This window comes from Pectinophora gossypiella, chromosome 7 (genome assembly GCF_024362695.1).
Source record: "Pectinophora gossypiella chromosome 7, ilPecGoss1.1, whole genome shotgun sequence".
NCBI lineage: Eukaryota > Metazoa > Arthropoda > Insecta > Lepidoptera > Gelechiidae > Pectinophora > Pectinophora gossypiella.
The window spans coordinates 13,441,794-13,464,771 of record NC_065410.1 but is presented as its reverse complement, the minus strand read 5'-3'; the positions used below and the strand labels follow the sequence as shown (position 1 = coordinate 13,464,771).

The window sequence follows — 22,978 nt, the reverse complement described above, 5'->3', positions numbered from 1 at the left end:
TACCTTTAGGCAGAAAGGCAAAGGTACCAGCCATGCTTTTCCGCTTATTTCACTAACCTTAGACCATCCCAAATCATTATAACTCAAGTCGCGTAACAGTTATTCGCGAATACCTAAGCAATAGGCTACTTACAAAAAATATCTCCGTTGACTTCGCCAAAAAACTTCTGATGCCCCACTACTACTTTACTTGATCTCATTTACAACACGGGCGAAAGTTTATGTACATAGGTACATCCCTAATGTGGGAGGCAGAGCCACGAACAACCACAGACAACTAGCAGCCACTGTTTATACGAAGTCCGAAGATGGACCTTTTTCCTTGCTGTCATTTGCACACAAACAAAACATACAAACATTTAGCAACAGTACAAATGGGCGGCCTTATTGCTCTGAAGCAATTTCTTCCAGGCAACGAGTACCAGGAATCAGCCATGAAAAACTACCATGCTTATCCATGTGTATAGTACACAAAATAGACGGGTGTCTGTTGTATGTTCGCCACTCCTCCGTGCCGTGCACAATTGCACATGCTTAAATGCACTCCTTGCATCAGCACCAGAGTGTGATCTATTTGTGAGTGAGTGGACGTATGTGTGTCGCGAGTGTCTGAGGTTCTGCGAGATGATGAATGTGTGAAAATTAAATATGTTTTTATATTGTTTACACTTAGGTTTCATATTATGTTTAATTATAATTATTATTGTTTATATTGAAAGTTTCACGGGGCATTAGCACTAGTGCAAAAGCACTTCTGTACTGAAATGTAAATAATAAATAAATAAAATTATTAATGTGCGCGACCTAGTAGATACTTTCATTCATTTATTGTAATTTTTTTCACGATTTACGCCCCTTTAATATGCCTCCTTAGGAATTAAGGAAAATCTGCTACTGCTAAGAAATCAAAATTATTTATTCAATGTAATTATCATGGATAAACTTGTTAAAGGTCAATGTTCCATTTTTGAATTTACGTCATTTCGCAAGGTGTTATGGCTGAGAAGAAGAAATGACAAGAAACTGCAACAGCAACACATCATCTATTAAATCTATGAGGATATACATTACAAGTTATTTAATAACTAGAGGGACACATTTAATAGCGTATTAATAGACACTATAAGGATACCTACTAAATATACTCCTAGTCCATCACGTCAGAAAGAACCTAGCCAACTGTGAACGCATTCAGGTTTTTATTTAATCTGTCTCTGAGCAGAGAAATAAACAAGCCTTCAGTTGAGAGCAGCTGATAACTTTGTGACCTGTTTATCTTTTTATCAGTTGTGACTGTGGGCAGTCTGAGATAAACCTACTTACTCATACATTATGACTAAGCAGAATATATCGTTCAGTCAAAGGGTAATAAGCGGGGAAGGGGATTAAGGAGATATAGGTTCTCAGCTGGACGGGGGGTTAAGAAAGAACATTCTCCCCGCCCGCGCCTCTATGGTCCAGTGGTTGATAGTTGGGCTCACGATCCGGAGGCCACGGGCTCATATCCTCCGGGCTCACCACGAAGCGATTTTTGTAATGCCTAGTTCGGATAGGACATTGCAGGCTGACCATCCAATTGTCCGAAAGTAAGATGATGCTTCGGGGGCAATGCTGTCGGTCCTAACTATTATTTAAGCCAACGTCGGTTTACCTATTCAATGTGTACACACAACATAGTTGGCTACATTATAGGTAGTGTTGCCGCTCGATAGCGCCCTATCGATAGTTTTCGATCGAACTATCGATAGTTTACCAAAAAACGATAGTATCGATAATTAATCGATAGTATCGATACGATAGTTTAACATCTTTTAACTATCGATACTATCGTTGCTCATCAATAGTATCGCCAAAAAAGAGCTATCGATACTATCGATAGGCCTATCGGTTGGGTAGATGATTTTGGCTGTTTACTATCGATAGTAAAACTATCGATTTTTCGGCAATACTAATTATAGGCGGCGATACGGCTCACAATCTATCACGTTGGTCTAACAGAAATTTCGGTGAGGCGTAGGTACATAGTTCATCTTGCGATGGATGTACAGTCATGAATAACTTTAGAACCCTGTCGCATTATTATTTAATAATTTAATGAGACTTACGATTTAATTTGTCAAAAAAGTTAATGTGACATGGTATCAAAGTGTATCTATACATATTAGTAATCGTGACTGTACTACCTCAATTGGGATATAAGTCGTAAGCTTATGTTAAATGTTAGCAGATTTTACACAGAAGCCCCGTGCACGCGTTGTTTGGAACCTGACACTTCATGTTATTTAACGATGTAGGAATAACATGTAACTTAAGCATGATATTCACATATCACATCCTATTACAACAGATATCACAGACAGCCTACAATCACGTCGACAGGCGCACGCATGGATCATGAAATAGATACCCAGTTGATATCAACAGTGATAAATCAAAAAAAATGAAAGTGATTACTAGATAAGTTCACAGATGTAGGTCATATTGGAGTGAGGTTTCATATATTATAATATAAGCTCACAACTATATCACAATAGGGTATTTAGGTATATCCATCGCAAGAACTAAGCACCCACACCTCGCCGAGCGTTTCGTTTTTATAAGTTTATCAATGACACTACTTACAGCCATTTAAGATTAAAGTAAGACCGAAAGGGATGCAGTTTCTCATTATCAATTGGTGTGGGGCGGAGTTACCGTTCTATAAGCAGTATTGTTCCATATTATATGGAGAGTCCGTTCTATACTATACGTAGTATTGTTCCTTATTCTATGTCAATGAGTAGGTAGATTAAAATGGTTTCACATTGAAATCTTTCTCCCCATTACTAACCAATGACACTTTCGTAATAATGCGTCGAGTCTTTCCTCGGACCCTGGCCTTTGTTTCAGTTACATAAGTGTATGTTTACCCTAAGCGAGCACGCACTGAAAATAGCGCGATATAGGGTTTTGCGCGATGTTCAGTCAGTTTGACTCAGTGGTTCGCCAGACGCGGGCAGCGTCGGACCGCAATGCGTGCGTACGTAGTCTTGGCCACTTTACTCGCGGTATCTAACCATGGAGATTCCGCCCGGATACTCGGACTGTTCCCACACACAGGCCGCTCCCACCAAATGGTCTTCGAGCCACTCCTCGAAACGCTAGCCGAAAGGGGACATCATATCACTTCTGTCTCGTTCTTCCCGCTCAAAAACCCTCCTGCAAACTACACCGATGTCACCTTAGAGGGGATTTCTCCGCTCGGCCTAGAAAGTATCGACTTAAACTTGTTTGAAAACCCAAATAAACTTGTAAGTTATCTCGGAGCGGAAAGACTGTTGATGCAGATTTTCGCGTTCCATCCTCTTGATGAGTACGCTGTGACCATCTGTAAGAAGCTGGTGGATTGGCCGGAGCTGATCAAAGCTTTAAAACAGGAGTATGATCTTGTTATCGTGGAGTATTTCAACAGTGACTGCATGTTGGGTCTTCTTCATATTTATGGTATACAAGCGCCGATAGTGGCGTTGTCTTCTAGCGGCCTAATGCCTTGGAGTCCCGACCGTATTGGCGTAAGCGACAACCCTGCGTATGTCCCGCTAATCAGCACATTCTTTACACCAAAAATGGACTTTTGGCAACGATTAGAAAACACGCTCTTCCAAATTATTTACAAATACTGGTTTAGATCTCAAATTCAGTTGAAGGAGCAAGAAATTATTGAGAAGCATTTTGGGAAGAGAATTCCCGATTTGAAGGACCTTGGGAAGAATCTTTCGTTAATCATGGTGAATACTCATCACACGCTAAATGGAGTCCGACCTTTATTACCTGGTGTTTTGGAAGTTGGTGGAATGCACATGGATCACTCTAGAAAACCCATACCTCATGTAAGTCTCGTATAACTTTTTATCATTATTTTAGCAAGTTTATGACAACAGTTTTATATTTTGCTGTTTTACAGACGATGCTGTAAAACAGTGTGCTTAGAGAAACTCACAAGGAGAAAATCAAAAACAGACAAGAGTCGATTAAATTCGATTTTCGATTTAATTTTCTCTTTGTGAATCTTATCTTTTCGTAAATAGGAACATAATGATAATTAATTTAAAGGACGTTTTGTCTTGATAATGAGCTCTAATGACCTTAATATAAGTACCTACTACCTATTTGTCAATCACTGTGTTATCTGGATTAAAAATAGCGATGTTTACAAAACTTAGCAAAACAATTTTTGTGGATAGAATAACAATTGAATGTTTAAGAAATTGTTAAGAAACCATTTTCGTCTCTAAATCTTATTAATACTATCTGCATGCTATGTCCAACAATTTTTGTGGGTAGAATAACAATTGAATGTTTAAGAAATTCTTAAGAAACCATTTTCGTCTTTAAATCTTTTTAATATTATCTGCATGCCATGTCCCTTTCCGGATTAGCAAGAAAATATGGAACATGCATTTCTGTATTCCATTTGCCATGAACCGTGTGAATGTGATTGATGAGGTATGGTACCTAATAACCTAATAGGTACCTATCTACAATTAGGTAGCAATTGAACACTCTTTGATTATTAAGTTAATAAATAACTGAATTCGAATTGCTGCATTTGCAATTACATAAGGGAATATGTAAAAGCTACTATATTCGAGAACAAAAAGACCGGTGTAGTAGCTACCTATTTCTCTTATCAGTGTCACTTACATACATGTATAGGTAGCTAGTTTAATACCGTTCAGTGCTGGGAATAAAACGTAGAATGCTGGTTTTCATCATCATCTTAGCATTTTATAATTTTTGTCGTAGATCGGCGAAATCTGTATAAGTAATAAATGTAGATACCCCCCTGATAAGTGTGTCTAAGGGTGGTATTATTAAACTAATCTCAGCTTCGAGACTGCTCTCAAGATCATGTCAATGTGACAGTTCTTATATAAAAACAGGGTCTTGAGCATGATCTTGAGGGCAGTCTCAGCTGAGATTAGTTTATTAACACCACCCTGAAAGCCGCTTGCAATCTGAAGATTCTATTGTCGAATTACGCGGCTTTTGAAACTAAACCATAAAAAGAATATTATAATTAGAAGTTAATAAAAAAAGTAAATTTGAATTTCGAATATAAATATAGAAACGCCTGTAAAATATCCACTGGGTTAAGCAGAGTTACAAATAAACTCGTAGTTTTCGATTTATAGTTCCCCTAAATCAGAAGTTCCTCCATCCATAGTTCTTTTTATTTTATGACAGGTATGGTAGGTAGACCTAGGATAACATTTATGAAACAAATAAAAGAGAAGGTGCAGGTCGTGTCGTATCGGGAGGTAAAGGTTTTGGCGGGAAGAAGAGAGGAATGGCGGTTACTCCACCGACAAGAGCGCAGCTCTTAAATAGAGAGAGAGAGAGAAGCATCCGTAAGTGACATCAAAAAAGTGTTCTTTATACACTAAACTACTTACACGGAACATTGCCTCCCGATCACCTAAGTGCACTCTTCAGCAAAATTCACGTGCAAAAGTAAAATCGTTTGCATCGCGAAGTTTAAATATGCATACACGTGTTAATAATGCATTAATTGCAATCTAAGAGCTAATACTGGTCGGTACACTTCATTATCACAATGTGTACATTATATAATATAACATAGCTTCACGCCTTAATCCCCGAAGGGGTAGGCAGAGATGTTTATTAAATACAATCACTCCGTCGCATGTAATAGAGGCCGAGCCCAATATTGGCTTTAATTGGGTGTAAATCCTGTAAACCTCGTGATATCAATGTATCTATGATCCAAACAGGAATTAAAAGTCATAAAGTCCAATTCAGCCCGAGCAAGGATTCGAACCCGTAACATTACGATGTATCAAGATTTTTTTTATAAATAAGGTATGCATTAGGGTCCATTAGTTCCCTCATTCAGCGCTTATCGCTATCGACCCACTAGGGTCGATTAATTCTTTCAAATATTTTTCCTCTCAGACGACGCCCTGAGCCGAGGTTCGCGCCCAACTGGGCACCCTCAGGCCTGTTGTCTTAAACGTTGTACCGGGTGAGAGCCTTCAGCGCTCCCCATTTGTCCGGCCAAGTAGTTAATGCCATCTGCGGCAAATCTACAATAAGTCACGTCAAAAAATAAAGGTCCATTAGTGAAACGATTAACAAACTCAATGCTTTTTAAGTTATTTTCAGTTCCATACTTTTACGCCGAAAAATTCCACTTGATATCAACTCAGAATCATGGTCTGAATCATCCCTCAAAGTTTTCGTTACGATGTCACTGACACCCTGTAGGTATTTCTATTTACTTATTTCGCTTTCCTTGACCAAGCAAATGCAAAATATTTTATTTGTTTTTGTGGCCATTCGCGTGCCTATTTTCTTTGATGAATGTAGAGGACACTCCTAATGCGTGTTGCAAGAAGAGTGCTTGATAAGATAATCACATAAATATAGGTAGGTACATATTGATTACTCAACTGATTTGACTGCTTATTAGGGCTTCGTATCAACAGTGGCCACAGGTTGTCTTTTAAATCAAACTAAGTATATTGCACACATACAGAACATACAAACATTTATAATACAAATAAAACAGTACAAATAGGCGGCCGTGTTGCTCTGAAGCTATTTCTTCAGTTCCTTAGTCGTTACTTGAGTTACGTCAGGGCCTTTGGCGGCTCAATAATAGCCCCGTTGGTCATCCACCTCACAACCCACACGATAGAAGAAGACATAAACTGTTTTTGTATATGTGTAGATAGGTTGAACATTGCAGGCTTGAGTCACCTGGTTGTCCGAAAAAGTACGGTAATTCCGTGTTTCAGACGGCACGTTAAGCCGTTAGTCCCGGCTATCAGCCGTAAAACACATCCACCAATCCGCACTGAAGCAGCGTAGTGGAGTATGCTCCATATCTCCTCCGGTTGATTGAGAGAAGGCCACCCAGCAGTGGGACTTAATATATAGGCTGTTTATATTTTGTATATTTATATAGTTTTTTAATATAAAAATAGATACTATAACTCCAGCAAAAAAAGAGAGCTATATATATCATCATCCGCGTACAACTTTATCTTTATATGTCCATGCACATTGACTACCTGCATTGTCCAAACGATAATGGGTTGGTGGACATTGTAAAATGTGCAGTGAGCACACGTGATAAGTCGACATGTGAGTCAACAATTGTATGCGACAACACGCATATGTATTTATGTCTAATTATTTCTAATTTCATCTAACTATACGGTTAACCTGTGATTTTGTTCATAGCAAATTTCCTTTTACTGTAAAGAGCATTTTCCTGTATGATATCTGATTGGCATTTATTTTAATTGCGTTTACTATTGCAGATTATGTATGTAAAAGAAGGACATTTGTCCTTATCAGTCACACAGATCCTCATAATGATCTGATTAATGCGTTTTTTCTGTAGGTAACCATTGAAGCGGCCAATCAGCTCGCGACAGCAAACACTTCAGCGCCTGTGGCACGGGTTCCGAATTATATCGAGGGCTTTGACCAATATCCGTACGCCGTTTCTCTACGTAGATAGCATTCGCTGGTTTTATTGGCTAAAGTCCTCGCGCTGCGAAACCCGTGTCGCCCATGCTGGACTTCGATACGACCACACCGACGAGTCGATGTTTTTCCTCTTCCAGCACTTATCGTCATCTGAGAACCTAGTGGTTATGTCCTCTTTGGTCATCTACCCAGTCCGAGGAAAATCTTTGTCTATCTGTAGATGTATTCCTATCTAACCTACGTCGTAACACAACACAATTGTTTCGGCCTTGTCACTTAGATCACCAATTTATGAGCAATTGAACCCTCGTTATATGATGGAAGAGAAGGCCACACACATCGACGACACATTTCTCTGACACATATTATGTTTACCTCACATATAACGATAGTAGTCGACACTCTGGTTTATCTTTATAAGCTTCCGAAAGAATAAGTATGGTAAGGGAAACCACAAAATTTTGCATGTTTCACTGTTCCGTAATATGATCTTTATTTCCTAAAAAAGTATAGGTAGTTAGCCATATTTGACGTGGCACTTATTGTAGATTTTCGTTTTCGCAAATGGCATAACTACTTGGTCGGACAAATGAGGCTCTCATCCGGTACAAAATTTAAGACAACAGGCCTGAGGGTGTCAACTGTTACAATTTTCTACCCGTAAAAATTAATCGACCCTAGTGGCACACCCAGGACACTTCATACAAACAACCACGTTTTACACAGGCACTACACATTGACGTTATCGTACACGCGCATCTGTGTGTGTGACATCTGACGCCATACAATTCAAGTCTAAACTATGTCGGAGGGGGTGAGGTAAACCTAGCTCAGACGCTGGTGGGGAGCGAAGAGTTGCCTTTCTATACGTAGTATTATTCCTTATTCTACTCGTATGCTAGTGGGCCGAAATTAATCGGCTATTTTCATGACTGGCATAATAAATAGCGTGAAATACTTACTCTCTTTACTGTGCATTATAATATGTGGAGCATGTAACTTTATCATTTTATCAAGTTACCTACGTAGGTACCTAAGTATTTCCCCATTTAGATCAATGTTTATCAATTTATCGCTCTATTAGGAAATCAAATGGAGTAAGGCGTGTTTAATTATCTAGTCTGATAACTAAAACCTTTGTTTTATCATATCATAGTTATTTTACGAGCATTTGGGGGCATTGAAGGCATTAACTACTTGGCCGGACAAATGGGGAGCGCTGAGGGCTCTTACCTGGTACAAAATTTAAGAAAACAGGCCTGAGGGTGCTCGGTTGGGCGCGAACTTCGGCTCAGGGCATCGTCTGAGAGGAAGAATATTTGAAAGAATTAATTGACCCTAGTGGGTCGGCATCTCGTGTGTAACTACTCGTGCACATCGCACTTTAATCTTACATACATACATAAACTCACGCCCGTAATCCCTAACGGGGTGGGCAGAGCCACAAGTAATTAAAGACAACTTGCAGCCACTATTGATACGATGTCGTAAGCTGGATATGATAAACCTTTTGGTGATAAGGGATCAGCCTATCGCCCATCATTAGTCCATCATGTTAGAGGACACAGTTCCTCTGTCGGTTTTTACGACATGCCCGGGAAGACAAGCAGCTGAACGTGTTCTATGTTTTTTTTTATTTGCTCCCAGTATAGCATAGAAGCATAGAGAAGCTCTTTAATCTTATAGCTTTAAAATTCTAAACCCAACATATATCATGATTTTCGAAATTGGTTTTGAATTCAAGTTTGAATTAGCATCGAAGGTCCTCAGCGGTTAAAGGAAAATCGAGACATTCCCAAGAAATGTGTTTTTGAAAGTATGTGACAATGATTACTTAAACTTTCCGGAGGTATCTATGTGGTATGTGACATTGAGATATTGCTTTCCTTTTGGGGTTGGAAAGTCAGATAGGCAGTCGTTTCTGAAAAAACCGGACTTATGAAATCTTCAGGTTAGGTAAGCGGACTCCGTGATAAAACGGGGTAACCTCCTGTATAAGTAGACATCATGCATTAAATTTTATTTTGTCTACATGTATTTATTTATGTAAATAGAGGTAAATAAATATATGTAGATAAAATAAAATTTAATGTTTATATTTATTTATGTAATTAAATAAATATGTACCTTAATAGGTAGTTAGATAAAAATAAACTTAGGTCAGTACCTACCTACATACTTCGTCTTTATATTCACAGAACATAAAATAAAATTATTTTTATATTTTATTTGTGTTTGACACCGTGACATATTGATCTTTTGAACTTATTTGTAGTCACAACGAAACGTCATATTGTATTTCGAAATATTCTACACATTGGCCCCGATTCCTGCAGACACCACCTAATTTTATTTTAGGTTATATCCGTCATTTTCGTATCCGTCGAAAAGGAAAGGGACGGATGATTCACAGCTCTTAATTTTAGGAAGAATGAGTAAATTAATGTGTCGGGTTATTGACTGACGTAAAATTTTTAGACGGTTGGTTTAGATTTGTGCTTAAAATTGACGTGTGTTCCATAAATTTTATGCTTGTCGATTACCCGTCCCTTTCCTTTTCGGCGGATAAGAAAAGGACAGATATAACTTAAAATAAAATTAGATGGTATTTACAGGAATTAGCACCATTGTAAAGAACCTTATTTATCTACTGATAGCATAATAAATTAAACACTGAATTCTTACATGCAGATTTCCATAAGCGAAAGTTGCATTATTCATTGATGCATGAACTGAACAGTTCGTGTAATCTGTGTGGGTAAGTATAGGTAGGTGCCTAACAACTGTTCACATAGTAGATACCTAAATAAGTAATCACCAGTGAATGTAAAGAACATAACATAGCATCACGCGTGACTCCCCAAAGGAGTAGGCAGAGGTTTTAGTGCACCTATTTAACCTCCTAAAGCCGAGAATTCCAAACACAATAGTTAAACAATGGGGATTGGGTTCTAAAAGGAAATTCGGTCTTACGACTTCAAGAAAGGCGGTTAATGGAGTTATTATCAGCTAAACCAGGTCTTATAGGATCTCGGTACCGTAATTTCATATCGGTATAACAACGGTAACTAACCGCTTTCAAACCATGACCCAGTACAAACAAATCGGCTTAGAGACAAACCTACTTTTTAATAAGAACCGCCTTTTCCTAGGTACCTCATAGCGTGAAGGAAAATATTACATACAAAACAGTCATGTCATGACATGGTCCGTAATCATGTAGTAGGTATAGGATAGGATCATGTTGTGTACCTAACCGTAGCTGCAGGTCCCCCTTTAATCAATTCATTAACAACCAACCAAAGGAAAAGACATAAAATAATATCGCGCAAGAAAACCTGATTCTGTGCCATCATCATCAACATTAATTCACACACGCTCTTGTCGGGGTAGCATTCTCCATTCTTCTCTATCAAAGGCTAATTCTTTGACACGTCTTCCCCTATCTCTCTTTTCATTCCTCTTTTTCCTTTCTTTTTCTGCCATACGTTTGAAGCAATCAAAAAACCTAGATCGTACAGTCAGAGATATCACATCTTGCGACCTAGATTTACATACACAATTGTTAAACAATGGTTTGAATTTTAAAAGGACATTCGTTAATACGACTTTGAGGCAGTGTTAGATAGAAGTCATGGGACAAGTGAGCTGAGAGTGTTGAGAGTTGTGAGAATGTTCGAGCATTAATCGCAACCATGTTAATATACTTTTCTCCAATTCCAGTACATCGAGCGCTTCATCAACGAGTCCGACCACGGCGTGGTGCTCCTCTCCTTCGGGTCACTCATCAAGACATCTACCCTGCCAAAGTACAAGGAAGAGATGATAGTGAACGCTTGTGCCAAGCTGAAACAACGGGTCATCTGGAAGTATGAAGACAGCAAGGAGGAAGGAACACTCACCGGAAATATACTGAGGGTTCGGTGGATACCGCAGTATGAGTTGTTACGTAAGTGTCTACGTCGCTGTAAGACGTTTAAGTCGGAATATGACCGTTACCTTAAAAATATGATCTGATATATTAGAATATGAGTAAAATGATCATAACACTAGATTAAGTTTAGGTTACGTGGTTTTATAACAGAGCTTCCTTGGCTACCTTTTGGCTTCATATTCAGACCCTGGATATTATTTAGGTACGCAGATCCAATGTGAATAGAAATAGGACACACAATAATAGAATAATGGGGTGTAACAGCCAGGGTGGAGTGAGGTACTTTATAACGACGAGATTTTTCTTGCAGCTTCTTTTCCTCCGCTATACGTTGTGAGAAGCAGCAGGAGTTTAAGGCGGATGAGATGTTTGTTCGTTATGTAAAAATTGACGATTCAAAGTGAAGGTACCTACTGCATAAAGATAAGATTACTTATTTTTGAATTTCAATAACCATTTTACGAAACTTAGTCTAGTGTTATGATTATATTACTAAACTGAAGTGGCCGGCGTGGTCGACATTTTGCCTTCTTCAGCGCTTATCGCTAACGGGCCCACTCGGGACCGCTTCTCTTATGCATCATCCTCTCTGCTGATATTTTGAGCCGAGGTTAACGCCCACCTGACCTGCCTTAGTTAACTTTATTTTTATTTTTTACCGGTTGAGAGCCCTCAGCGCTCCTTATTTTGTAATAGGAACCAAGTATTATTGTGATAGGCAACCAAGGCAAATCTACAGTAAGCCGGTAAACTACAAAATCACGTTAACAAGCTATTACGTAGCACGTGAGTAGATAAGGTAGGTACGCAGATAATCAATAACTCTCTCGAGCAATTTTAATGTTTATGAGAAGCCACTACACCACATATTGCAGAGAAATCGATATTTCTTCGTAGTAATAAATGCGGTTTTTAACGATGTAATCAGATCATCAATTACTCGTAATCACCAATCAGACTAAAACGTGAAAGGGTCCTTATAAACAGAAGTATGCAGGAAGTTTTGTGTTTGTAAAGGTGACACAAAACGTCTTCGTTTTTCTATTTCACTTATTTATGAATTTTAATAAAGAAAAATGTAATAAGTGCGACATTTTGTCACACTTACACACACATACACACACACAGGTCACAGCTTGCTTTTTCATACAAATTCCATAGTAATTTCCCTTTTTTACGTTTAACTACCCTATTGAAGACTCCAGGTGAAGATTGTGTTACCATTTTTCTTAAGCTGACTAAATAGGTACCCAAGTATCAGTTCCCTAGAATATCAAAGGGATCTCACGTTTGATTGTGGTTAGGTACGTACCTACTTACATATTACTGAAATCGTGCATATGGTACCTACCTACGTACTTACCACACGCGTGTGTGGATTTAATTCTTTGTATTATATAAACAGTGCAATTCTTACAATTATTTGTAATTGAGGAAATCTATGACGAAGCCGCAAAATTATAGAATTATCATTATGATCAATATTCTTATAATTACCTGCTTACAACGGAAGGTCCGTAGGCACCAAGTAAGTACCTACCAGTCTATAAATATCGCATCGCAATCCAAATTACAACCAGTGCTAATGTGGAATGTTCTCGTTGTAAAAACTGTTTAATAGTAAAGAAAGACTGACTGGTTCTTTTTGAAAATGTTCTTTCTTGTACTTTGGTTTTATGTGCCTAAAGGTTAGGTACCTAATGGTGCTAATTCCTGCAGACGCCATCTAATTTTATTTTAATTTATACCGGTCATTTTTTATCCGTTGAAAAAGAAAGGGACGATCGACAAGGAGGAATCGACAGGCATAAAATTTATGGAATAAGTACACGTCAATTTTAAGCAGAAATCTAAGACAACCGTCTAAAAATTTTACATCGGCCAATAACCCGACAGAGTTAAGTAGACAGCACGTCAAACGGATTACATACCGAGATGCCTATTTTATTCGCCCGGGTTATTCATTCGTTTTAAAATTAACTTGTTGACAATCATCCGTCCCTTTTCTTTTCGACGGATAAGAAAATGACGGATATAACTTAAAATAAAATTAGGCGGTGTCTGCAGGAATCGGGGCCAATGAAACTCTTTTTAAGTACATAAGTTTAGCGCTTTTTTACCGCCGAGAATGTTCCAAGTTTGGGATCGGCACATCACTGATTACAACGTTTTTCTAGCGATGTAATATGTTATTTTATTTATTTTAAAAGAACTACACGACCTTCAAATAACATCGTCGTTATGCTTGTAATTTAAAATTCTAATAGAACATCCTTTGTCATACAAATTTTATTACAGCCAGTTTAGTGCTTTTGAATAGGATGTCTTCCTTACGACTTTGACAAAAGATTTTCCATACTTACTTAATTACTTACGGGTAGGTATAACTCAAGAACATTTATTTATGAAAAAACACTAAAATAGCACAACAACTCTAACAATACCACTAACAACTAATTTACTATACCACCTTTTTTGACATTACATTACGTACCGCAGATGGCATTAACTACTTGGCTGGACAAATGGAGAGCGCTGAGGGCTCTCATCCGTTGTAAAATTTAAGTCAAAAGGCCTGAGGGTCGCCAGTTGAGCCCAAACCTTGGCTCAGGGCGTCTTCTGAGAGGATTATATTTGAAAGAATTCATCGATTCTAGTGGGACGATAGCGATAAGCACTGAATGAGGGAAAACGACGCCGGCGTGTTCGGTATCGGGGTCCTGAAGTGTTTGTTGTCACGAGCTGGTTGGCTGCCTTTATAGCTACGCCAGACCACCACAACCTACCTACAACTACCACTAGTTACCTACTTACTACCCACCTAACTTGTCATTTGTATCAATGTTGTTATTCGTATAAAGTAAGTATTCTGTAATACTTATAACCATGCCCCATGTAAGTATAACGAATGTCGTACCTGTCATTCTATTGTATTCTAATTGTGTGAGGGCATGACGAGACAGTTTAAAATTAACAAATTCAGGAAAATAAGAATTTGGTGCGTTACAAAATTAAGCACACTCGCGCCCTAGTAATGGAGTAACTACTGGATTGAGCGTTAGGCTCAGAATCCGTCCTGTGATCGAATCCCGGTGGACACATATATATTATATTACAAAAATTACCTTTGTGATCCCTAGTTTGATTAGGACGTTACAGGCTGATCACCCGATTGTCCGAAAGTAAGATGATCCGTGCTTCGGAAATTCGGAATGCACGTTAACCCGGTCCCTGTTACTAGGTTCTTCGTCTTAGCCTTGGTCCAAGGGAGCCCATGAACTATATCCCAATTAAGGCTCTTACATCGCAAGATGAACTAAGCACCGAGCCGCGGGCTGTATCGCCGTCTATAATACGAGCCTGTGTTTGTGGATTGCACTTATAGATAAATTAATAACTCATTGGTGGAAGTCCAGTACCAGATTTATACCTAATAATAATAATACAATGATGGTATAAAGTAGGTATTCCAGAGTAATCCTGATCCAGGATGGCAGCTATCTGTCAGTAGTCAATTTCTCTTTTTAATACTTCGATATGTTTCTCATTCACAGAACATCCAAAAGTGATTGCGTTCGTAGCTCACGGTGGTCTCCTAGGCATGACGGAGGCGGTGGCTGCTGGTAAGCCGATGGTGGTGGTACCGTTCTTCGGAGACCAGCCCAACAACGCAGCCGCGGCCGAAGCTCGGGGCCTGGCGAAGGTTGTCTCCTATACTGAGCTGAGTGAGAAGGCGCTTGCCGACGCTATGAAGGAAGCCGTCAGTGCCGAGTGAGTTTTAATATTCTATTGCTTTTTAGGTGCTTAAGGCCTATGCCCACTACACAGTACCATCTTCTTCTATCGTGTGGGTTGTGAGGTGAATTACGAACCTCATCAACCCTGGTATCAGGGTTATTATTGAGCCGCCAAAGGCCCCTAATATGGCTCACGTAACGATTACTCACTTATGTCAGTAAGTAGTAACCGGGACCACCGACTTAACATGCCTTCCGAAGCACAGATCATCTTATTTTTTCAGACAATGATTTTTATGATATGTCCCCACCGGCATTCGAACCCGGGACCTCCGGATCGTGAGCTCAACGCTCAACCACTGGACCACAGTACCATACTAGGACCGTATACTAAGCCCACTGCAACGAAGCAACTCCCTTGTATCCCAGAATGTACCGGGAATTATGGCCGGTCCGTGCATGGCACGCTACGGTGTTGGTTGGTGACGGAACGGTATAGTGTGGGTTGCGTCATAGAAATTCACACAAAGAATATTTCATTGCCTGTGTCCCGGGACGGATACGGTATGAACCGTATCAGTAAGGTAAGGTTTAGTGGGCACGGACCTTTACATCGAGCCAAGCGTGTTAGTGAAAACTGCACTTAAAATTAAGATAAATTAACTCATTGATACAAGTCCCGTACCGAGGTACGACCGAAATGTACCTAGGTTAGGCACATTTATAATAGATAGATATAATAAACCTCGTGAGCAGCAACACTTTGTTTATATAGGTTGGGTGGACTACCTATCCAAACATAATGCCGTTGAATCTGCATACCTAATACTTACATACTTACATAAAACATAAACAGCCTATATACGTCCCACTGTTGGGCACAGGCCTCCCCTCTATCAAGCGGAAGGGGTATGGAGCATACTTCACCACGCTGCTCCACTGCGGGTTGGTAGAGGTGTTTTTACGTCTAATAGCCGGGACCAACAGCTTAACGTGCCCTCCGAAGCACGGAAACATCTTACTTTTTCGGACAATCAGGTGATTCAAGCCTGAAAAGTCCTTACCAAACAAAGGATAGGCACAAAGTGATTTCGACAATGTCCCCATCGAGAATCGAACCCGGACCTCCAGATCGTGAGCCTAACGCTCTAACCACTAGACCTCGGAGGCTGTCTGAATAATACTTAATTCCGAATAAAGAATAAGTAGGTAATACTCGTCGTATAGAACAGTACCACCCCCGCACGAATTCGTATCGGGCGCCGAGCTAAATTTACCTCACCCCCTGGGAGTCGAAATAGCCGTAAGCTGCTAAGGAGTAAAGGAGAGCGCGCGTGAATAGTCTGTCTCGGTCGCACTAAGGCGGCACATGGGAACAATGAAATTTTTATTTATGGAATGTCCGATAGATTCTGCGAAAAATAGAAATAGCTTATTCAAATCCATTAAAGTGGTTATCCACGCTCTCGTTATTTGAACTTTCGAACTAAATTAGACTTCAAAGATATTAGAAATGACGATTCACGCCTCCAGCTCAAATTGCCACGATAACTTGCGTGTTAAATTCAATGGACGAGGCAACATGGATGCAGCAAGTGATATGCACCCAGATGCTATTATTATCCAATCTATTCTAATTTGATCTCCCCTCCCACGGCTTTCGTATTTGTATACTTAGGGTATGTTTTCTGGTTTATTCTTCAATGATAGAATAAATAATAAGTAAGTAGGTACCTTATGATGTTGACTTCCTGTGAATATTCTTGCATATTCTGGTCAAGTAGCGAACGCTCCAGCATGCCTACCTAGTAGTGAATGTCATCTACAATAAGGATAACATTACATAGTTTCCAGAATACACTGTAATTGAGTGACTTTATCGACTATTTATTAATTTCCATCGTAATTCTTTTCACAACCAACACCCATCTCCTAGAAATGTCGAGGTACAAGTCAAACCCCGTTCTTCATTTGTTTCGTTCACCGCGTAATTCTCACTTCCGTTCCCGCCTTTTCTGTTTACTTACTTTTCTAATTAATTAATTAGATGTAAGTATGACATTTTCAATTACAATTAATGTATATTAATTCTGTTTAATAATATTTGAAATCATTAAAATACTTTTAAATTATAGGCCCATTTGCCTGGACGATAAAAGTGCAGATTAATTTAATAGTCCATGTGCCTAAATTCCATTGTTACGCAACTTTCAACTTTAACCTAGCTAATATTCATGTCAGATATTGAGATATCTCATCATCAATTTAAGAGCCACGCTCTTGTCGGTGTAGCATTTTCCATTCCAGTCTATCAAAGGCCAGTTCCTTGACTTCCCTATAAGACACGACGTTAACCTTTTCTTTAATCTGTTCCATGTAAGCTCTTCTTGGTCTTCCCCTTCCTCTCTTTCCTTCTAGCTTTCCTTCTATGATGTTTTTAATGAATTCGTCGTGTCTTATTAGGTGTCCAATCATCTTGCCTCTTCTGTCCTCAATAATTCTCAGTATTTGTCTCTTTTCCCTTACTCTTACCAGCACTTCCTCATTTGTAACCCTTTCTTTGATTGAGATATCTACTTGCAGATAATGAAACTTTTTTAAAATATGCGTGATCATGACACTAGTTTCACGCCTATATCCCCGAAGATCAGATGCGTGTTGTTTATGTAGTGTATCCACTCCTCGCCAGTTAAGTTTTAAGTCCTATAGGGGATGAGACTATTTGCAAATACAATAAAAAAAACTCACGGGTACCTATTATAACAAAGCTACCTATCAAGCTATTCGTCAGAAAGGAATTGGTACGGACAAAGACACAAATTGTAAGGAGTGATTGGGGTAGGCACAAGTCTGCCGGAGATAATTATTTTCTGTTATGATGAAGTACTCGTAGGAACATCTAGTTACTTTATTTATAGCGACAACGTTACGTTACCAACCGCGTCGGTTATATGTATTTAGTCACGATGACAAACATAGGAAGGTATTAGGGCGAGACAGAATGTGTTTTTGAGAAGATATATAGAGCCACAAGGAACCAGAAGACAAGTTGCAGCCCCTTTTGATGCGAAATATTGCAAGCGATTAGCCCATAATTATAATTACAATAGTCCTAAAAAACGTTCATCAGTTTAAAGCGTTATAAATAGGTACGTTAGGTACATTCGCTAAATTACTTACTTCTTTAAAGTAACAATAGGTTCACTAATAGCCTAATAAGTAAACTAACATACCTACTTACATTTTCTCGGTTATTTAGAGCCATTTCTTCTAAACTCTTGACTCTGCTTAGGCGACGTATACCTACTTGACCCTTAGCAAATTTCTTATCCCCAAATCTATAACAGCTTTGTCGAGAGTTGTACCCTGTAGTTTATGCACGGTAACACGGCATAAAATAAGATAATCTTTAGACAACAAACTGCATCTATATAATATCGTACAATTTATTAACACTATGCTAGTTGTCTGGCTTCCTGCGTGAGCCTACCTACGCGAATGGCCATCTTAATTAGATAAACGATGATATCTCACCGGTTAAGCTTGCATCATTTCGATCGTTTGAGTTATATGCACCTAATTATGGTAAAATGGGCAATAGGTTGAAAATTGTCACCGCGTACGGGTCATTGTACACTTGTGACGAATATCAAGAGTTGCATGGCATACCGGGTCTGAATGTTGAAGAAAATGACGTGTTGACACACCCCGGACACTTCATACAAACAACCTCGTTTTACACAGACACTACACTTTGACATTATCGTACACGCGCATCTGTGTGGTGTGTGTGACGTCTGACATAGGATTTAAGTCTAAACTACATAGTTTAGGGTTGGGGGAGGGGAAGTCTAGCTCAGACGCTGAAGGGGAGCGGAGAGTTGTCGGTCTATACGTAGTACTATAGTGTTGAAAACGACTCATAAAATATTTATCTTTTACTATTTTCAGGATGCGCGTAAACGCACGTCGCGTGTCGAGTATATGGCGTGACCGGCAAGCGGACCCTCTGGACACTGCGATATATTGGACAGAACGGGTCATTCGATGGGGGAAGCAAGACCCCCTTCATTCAGCCGCTAGAGATCTAAGCTACGTCGAACTGGCCCTCCTAGACGTCGCCGCAGCACTCATCCTAGCAATCATCACCATACTTCTAGTTCTAAGATTTATACTCTCTTTGATACCCAAGTTCCTAGGCTTTGGTACGAAGAAAGAGAAATTGCATTAGATTACCAAAGCACCTATTAGTTTAAGAATTATTTTTAAGTTTATATGTAAGTATGTAGGTATTTATGAATAACGCTTTCTGTGTAATGTGAAGGAGAAAACGTGTTAATATTTATTTATTGTTCTTTCCCGTAACACAAGTGTACACGGTACACGTTTTAAAAAAAAAACAAAACAAAATATTAAAAAAGACAAAATGAAAACGACGAAATAAACGTTTATAGAACGTGTACAGGAACAAAGGCGCCAACTCGTCGAGACTGTCGGTAGATCGATAATCCACGCTAATGACCTACTTTCAGTGTTTATACTTTAAAACTAATCCCGTTATGATGACATAAGAGTGTTGTGGGAGAGTCCAATGTCCCTCAAACTGGCACGACTCCAGGGGTACAGTAGCAGAGAGTAACTAAGAAAAGTAAAAATAGAACGATTAGTAACAAGTCACGCTAAGGATTCGTGATCAGGTGCTTCCAGAAATGTGTCAAAATGTTCTATTTATTATGCCAGGTTTCCTGCACGTGTTTTGGGCTACACAAAACATGTGCATAATGTAGATTTTTGATTATCGTTGAATGAAATGAACATGTGGTACAAAACAGGTGCAGATTTGGTCTTATAATTTAAAAAGAAGTAAAAACCGCTTTCAAAATGGCGCTGGAATTTAAATTTTAAACTTGGAAATTGTCAAACTTCTTTATTACTGGATGAACCCCAGTCATATTATTCTAAGCCTTTACATTGTGCCTACACTTTTTCATCTTAGGTATGACGATTTAATAAAAATAGCGAAATGTGATAGATAGATATAGATATAATGGTACTGTAGATTATTCAATACAATTTTTTTAATTACTTATGCTGTTGTTCCTAAAACATGCTGTTGATTGGTTTAATGTTGTCAGTGAAGTAAATAATAACTATACCTACTTATAATGTAAATAACTTATAACAATAGCTTAGATAGACCAATTACATAGATTATTTTCAGATCGTTTTGAAATAAAATGAAGCCAAATTTCATACTGTATCTTTTATTCTGAGACACCTACAACTTCATAATGAATAATTTTATTGGCCCCATTTTATGAGCTTTCAATTATTTCATTGGTTAGTAACAGCAAAATAAAATAAATAACAAATAATTTCGCATGATTGTTCAACAACGCATAAAAGCTATACCTATTTCACCAGCATAAAGCAAGCAAACAACAAAATGCGAGACTGTTTTTTATCGAAAATCTTAAGACACCAAATCTGCTTCTAGCCTGTTTATTTTGATGGGCAGAATTTTTGCCATTTCATCACAAAGACTGTATTCTTCTTGCATCATAGCAGCAGCATCTTTGTCCTTTTTGCAAATATCTACAACAGCCTGGTACGAATCTAGGCTTTTCTTTACGTGAATTAATTGGGCATTCTTATCCACTGCAATCCTCTTCATACTATTTCTTCCTATAAATGCATATGCACTAATGACTGGCCGGATGACATCGATCTCAAGTTTATCAGGCATTTTTCCATTTTTATCCTTGACTGAATCCAGGAAATGATCATAATTTTCAATACTTTTCTCACAGAGCATATTGATTTTCTTCAATGCATGAGGTGTAGGCTTCTCTGAAGTTTTGTTTAGCTTGTCTAACTTTATATTTAGAATATCAGAGTGTATTTCTCCTAATTCAAACCATAATTGTCTACAATATTGCATGTAGTATGTTGGATTGATTTCTTTGATCAAGTCTTCTAACATATCAATGCGCCGTTTATGCATTTTTGAACGCCGTTCATCATCTTCTTCAAAGAAAGCTAAGTAACTATATGACTGGGAACTGTCTTGTATCAATTCAATGTAATCTGAAGCTAAAGTATCAAGTTTGTAGTACTCTTTGGCTTTATTCAACCAATTTTGGCAGGCCAAAAACACTTCGCGCGCGTCTTGATAAGTAAGCAAATATTTGTCGCCAATTTTGCTTTCGTACTTTAAAACATCCAAGTCAGGAAACACTAAATTCTTGACATCACCTCCACATATATTTTCATCATCCTCCAGCTTCAAGTTTGACATATCTGTAATTTAAAACCAGCAACTCCTTTATTAATGAAAAATATTAACTAATTTTAACTGCCCTTAAGTTGAATCTTAGTCTAAAAGTTATTCTACAAAAAAAATAATACCTGTAATTGCCTCCTCCAATGTTTCAGCATCACTCATAAGCCTAGCCTTGGATGCTGTCATGAGCAACAGACAATACTTAGCCCAACATCTGGCAACATCAGCAGATCTATGCTTAAAAGTTTCCAGTTTAGCCAAATGTACTTCATCCTCACTCTCAGCAGAACTTAGTTTTTCCTCATATTCATCAAGTATAGTTGATGCTGCTGCCAAGTGATGCCTGGACTGAAGGAACCCAGTTTGTTCTGCGAAATACTGAGACAATGTTGCAGAGTTCAAAGCCCAATCGATTGGTTCATAGTCAGAATATTGTAGTTGCCTTCTCAATGTTACGTGGCAGTAAATGGCAGACTTTAAATTCTGTTTAAGAGATCCGTATACTTGAGCCAAGTAATATAAAGTCAATGTATATGCTTTCTCTAGTAACATAAAGTCACCAACAGCCGTTTCAGGATTGCTTACGAGCTGCTCAATAGGTAACGGCATCTGTAAAGAGCATTTGAAAGCTTCGTACAAGTCCTTTGCTTTTAACAAAAATATCTTTGCTCTCTCTGGGTCTTCGCGAGTCGACCACAATATACCCAGATTGTTGTAAACGCTAAGTAAAGTGATGACTGCTTCAGGTTTATCAGCGTTTGGTGAAAGTAACTCCTCCGCTTCTGTCAAAATTTTTTCACTCTCAGTAAGCTCCTCAGTTTCCATATCTATGATCCCAATGTTCAGTAAAATAACACCGTACATAGCATCCAGTTTAACTTTATCTAAATTAGAATCAGAACTCATAACTTGCTTCAAGGAGTCGCGCATATTGGAAAGGATTTCCTTTGCCTTATACTTGGATGAATATGGCTCGTTCTCCGGGTCATTTTTACTCTCCTCATCTAAAAGCCTCCTTACTTTTCCGTAATTTTCTTTGAAATCATTAATGATCTCCTTCGCCGTCATATCTGCAGTTACGATCATTTTATTTCCAAGTTATTTAAGTTATTGAAAAATAACCTTATATCATTCACCGTTTTCCTGTAGATTTTTTGTAAAATCTCAATTTATTCAAGATTCTTTGTTAAATTTATTGAGTCCAATGAAATATCTCAAAAAATATCGTAAAATATTATATTTATTGGAATTTTATCAATTTTTATTGAAATGAACACCAGGAAAACAATACGTCATGGTTGTTTTTTTAATGTTTTGGACTGGTTTCTCTCTCATTCGGATATAGGTACTAGTGTTGCCGATCGATAGCGCCATATCGATAGTTTTCGATCGAACTATCGATAGTTTACCAAAAAACGATAGTATCGATAATTAATCGATAGTATCGATACTATCGATATTGAGCAAGCTATCGATACTATCGATAGTATCGATACTATCGATAGTTTTGTACGATCGATAGTG

The 22,978-nt window shown here is 38.4% G+C and overlaps 3 protein-coding genes across 3 annotated transcripts in view; 2 read left to right on the top strand and 1 right to left on the bottom strand.

Moving 5' to 3' along the window:
* Nucleotides 1–22,978, top strand: part of LOC126368433 (trichohyalin-like) — a 96,454-nt gene that overhangs the window by 86 nt on the left and 73,390 nt on the right. The window lies entirely within an intron of this gene.
* Nucleotides 2,966–20,424, top strand: LOC126368415 (UDP-glucosyltransferase 2-like). The gene is made up of 4 exons (XM_050012402.1): nucleotides 2,966–3,869; nucleotides 11,224–11,449; nucleotides 14,989–15,205; nucleotides 19,123–20,424. Exons 1-4 carry the CDS (start codon nucleotides 3,012–3,014, stop codon nucleotides 19,400–19,402), a joined length of 1,581 nt encoding a protein of 526 aa, XP_049868359.1. The 5' UTR covers nucleotides 2,966–3,011; the 3' UTR covers nucleotides 19,403–20,424.
* LOC126368405 (KIF-binding protein-like) lies at nucleotides 20,420–22,755 on the bottom strand. The gene is made up of 2 exons (XM_050012378.1): nucleotides 21,580–22,755; nucleotides 20,420–21,471 (listed from the first exon to the last, which is right to left on the bottom strand). Exons 1-2 carry the CDS (start codon nucleotides 22,538–22,540, stop codon nucleotides 20,645–20,647), a joined length of 1,788 nt encoding a protein of 595 aa, XP_049868335.1. The 5' UTR covers nucleotides 22,541–22,755; the 3' UTR covers nucleotides 20,420–20,644.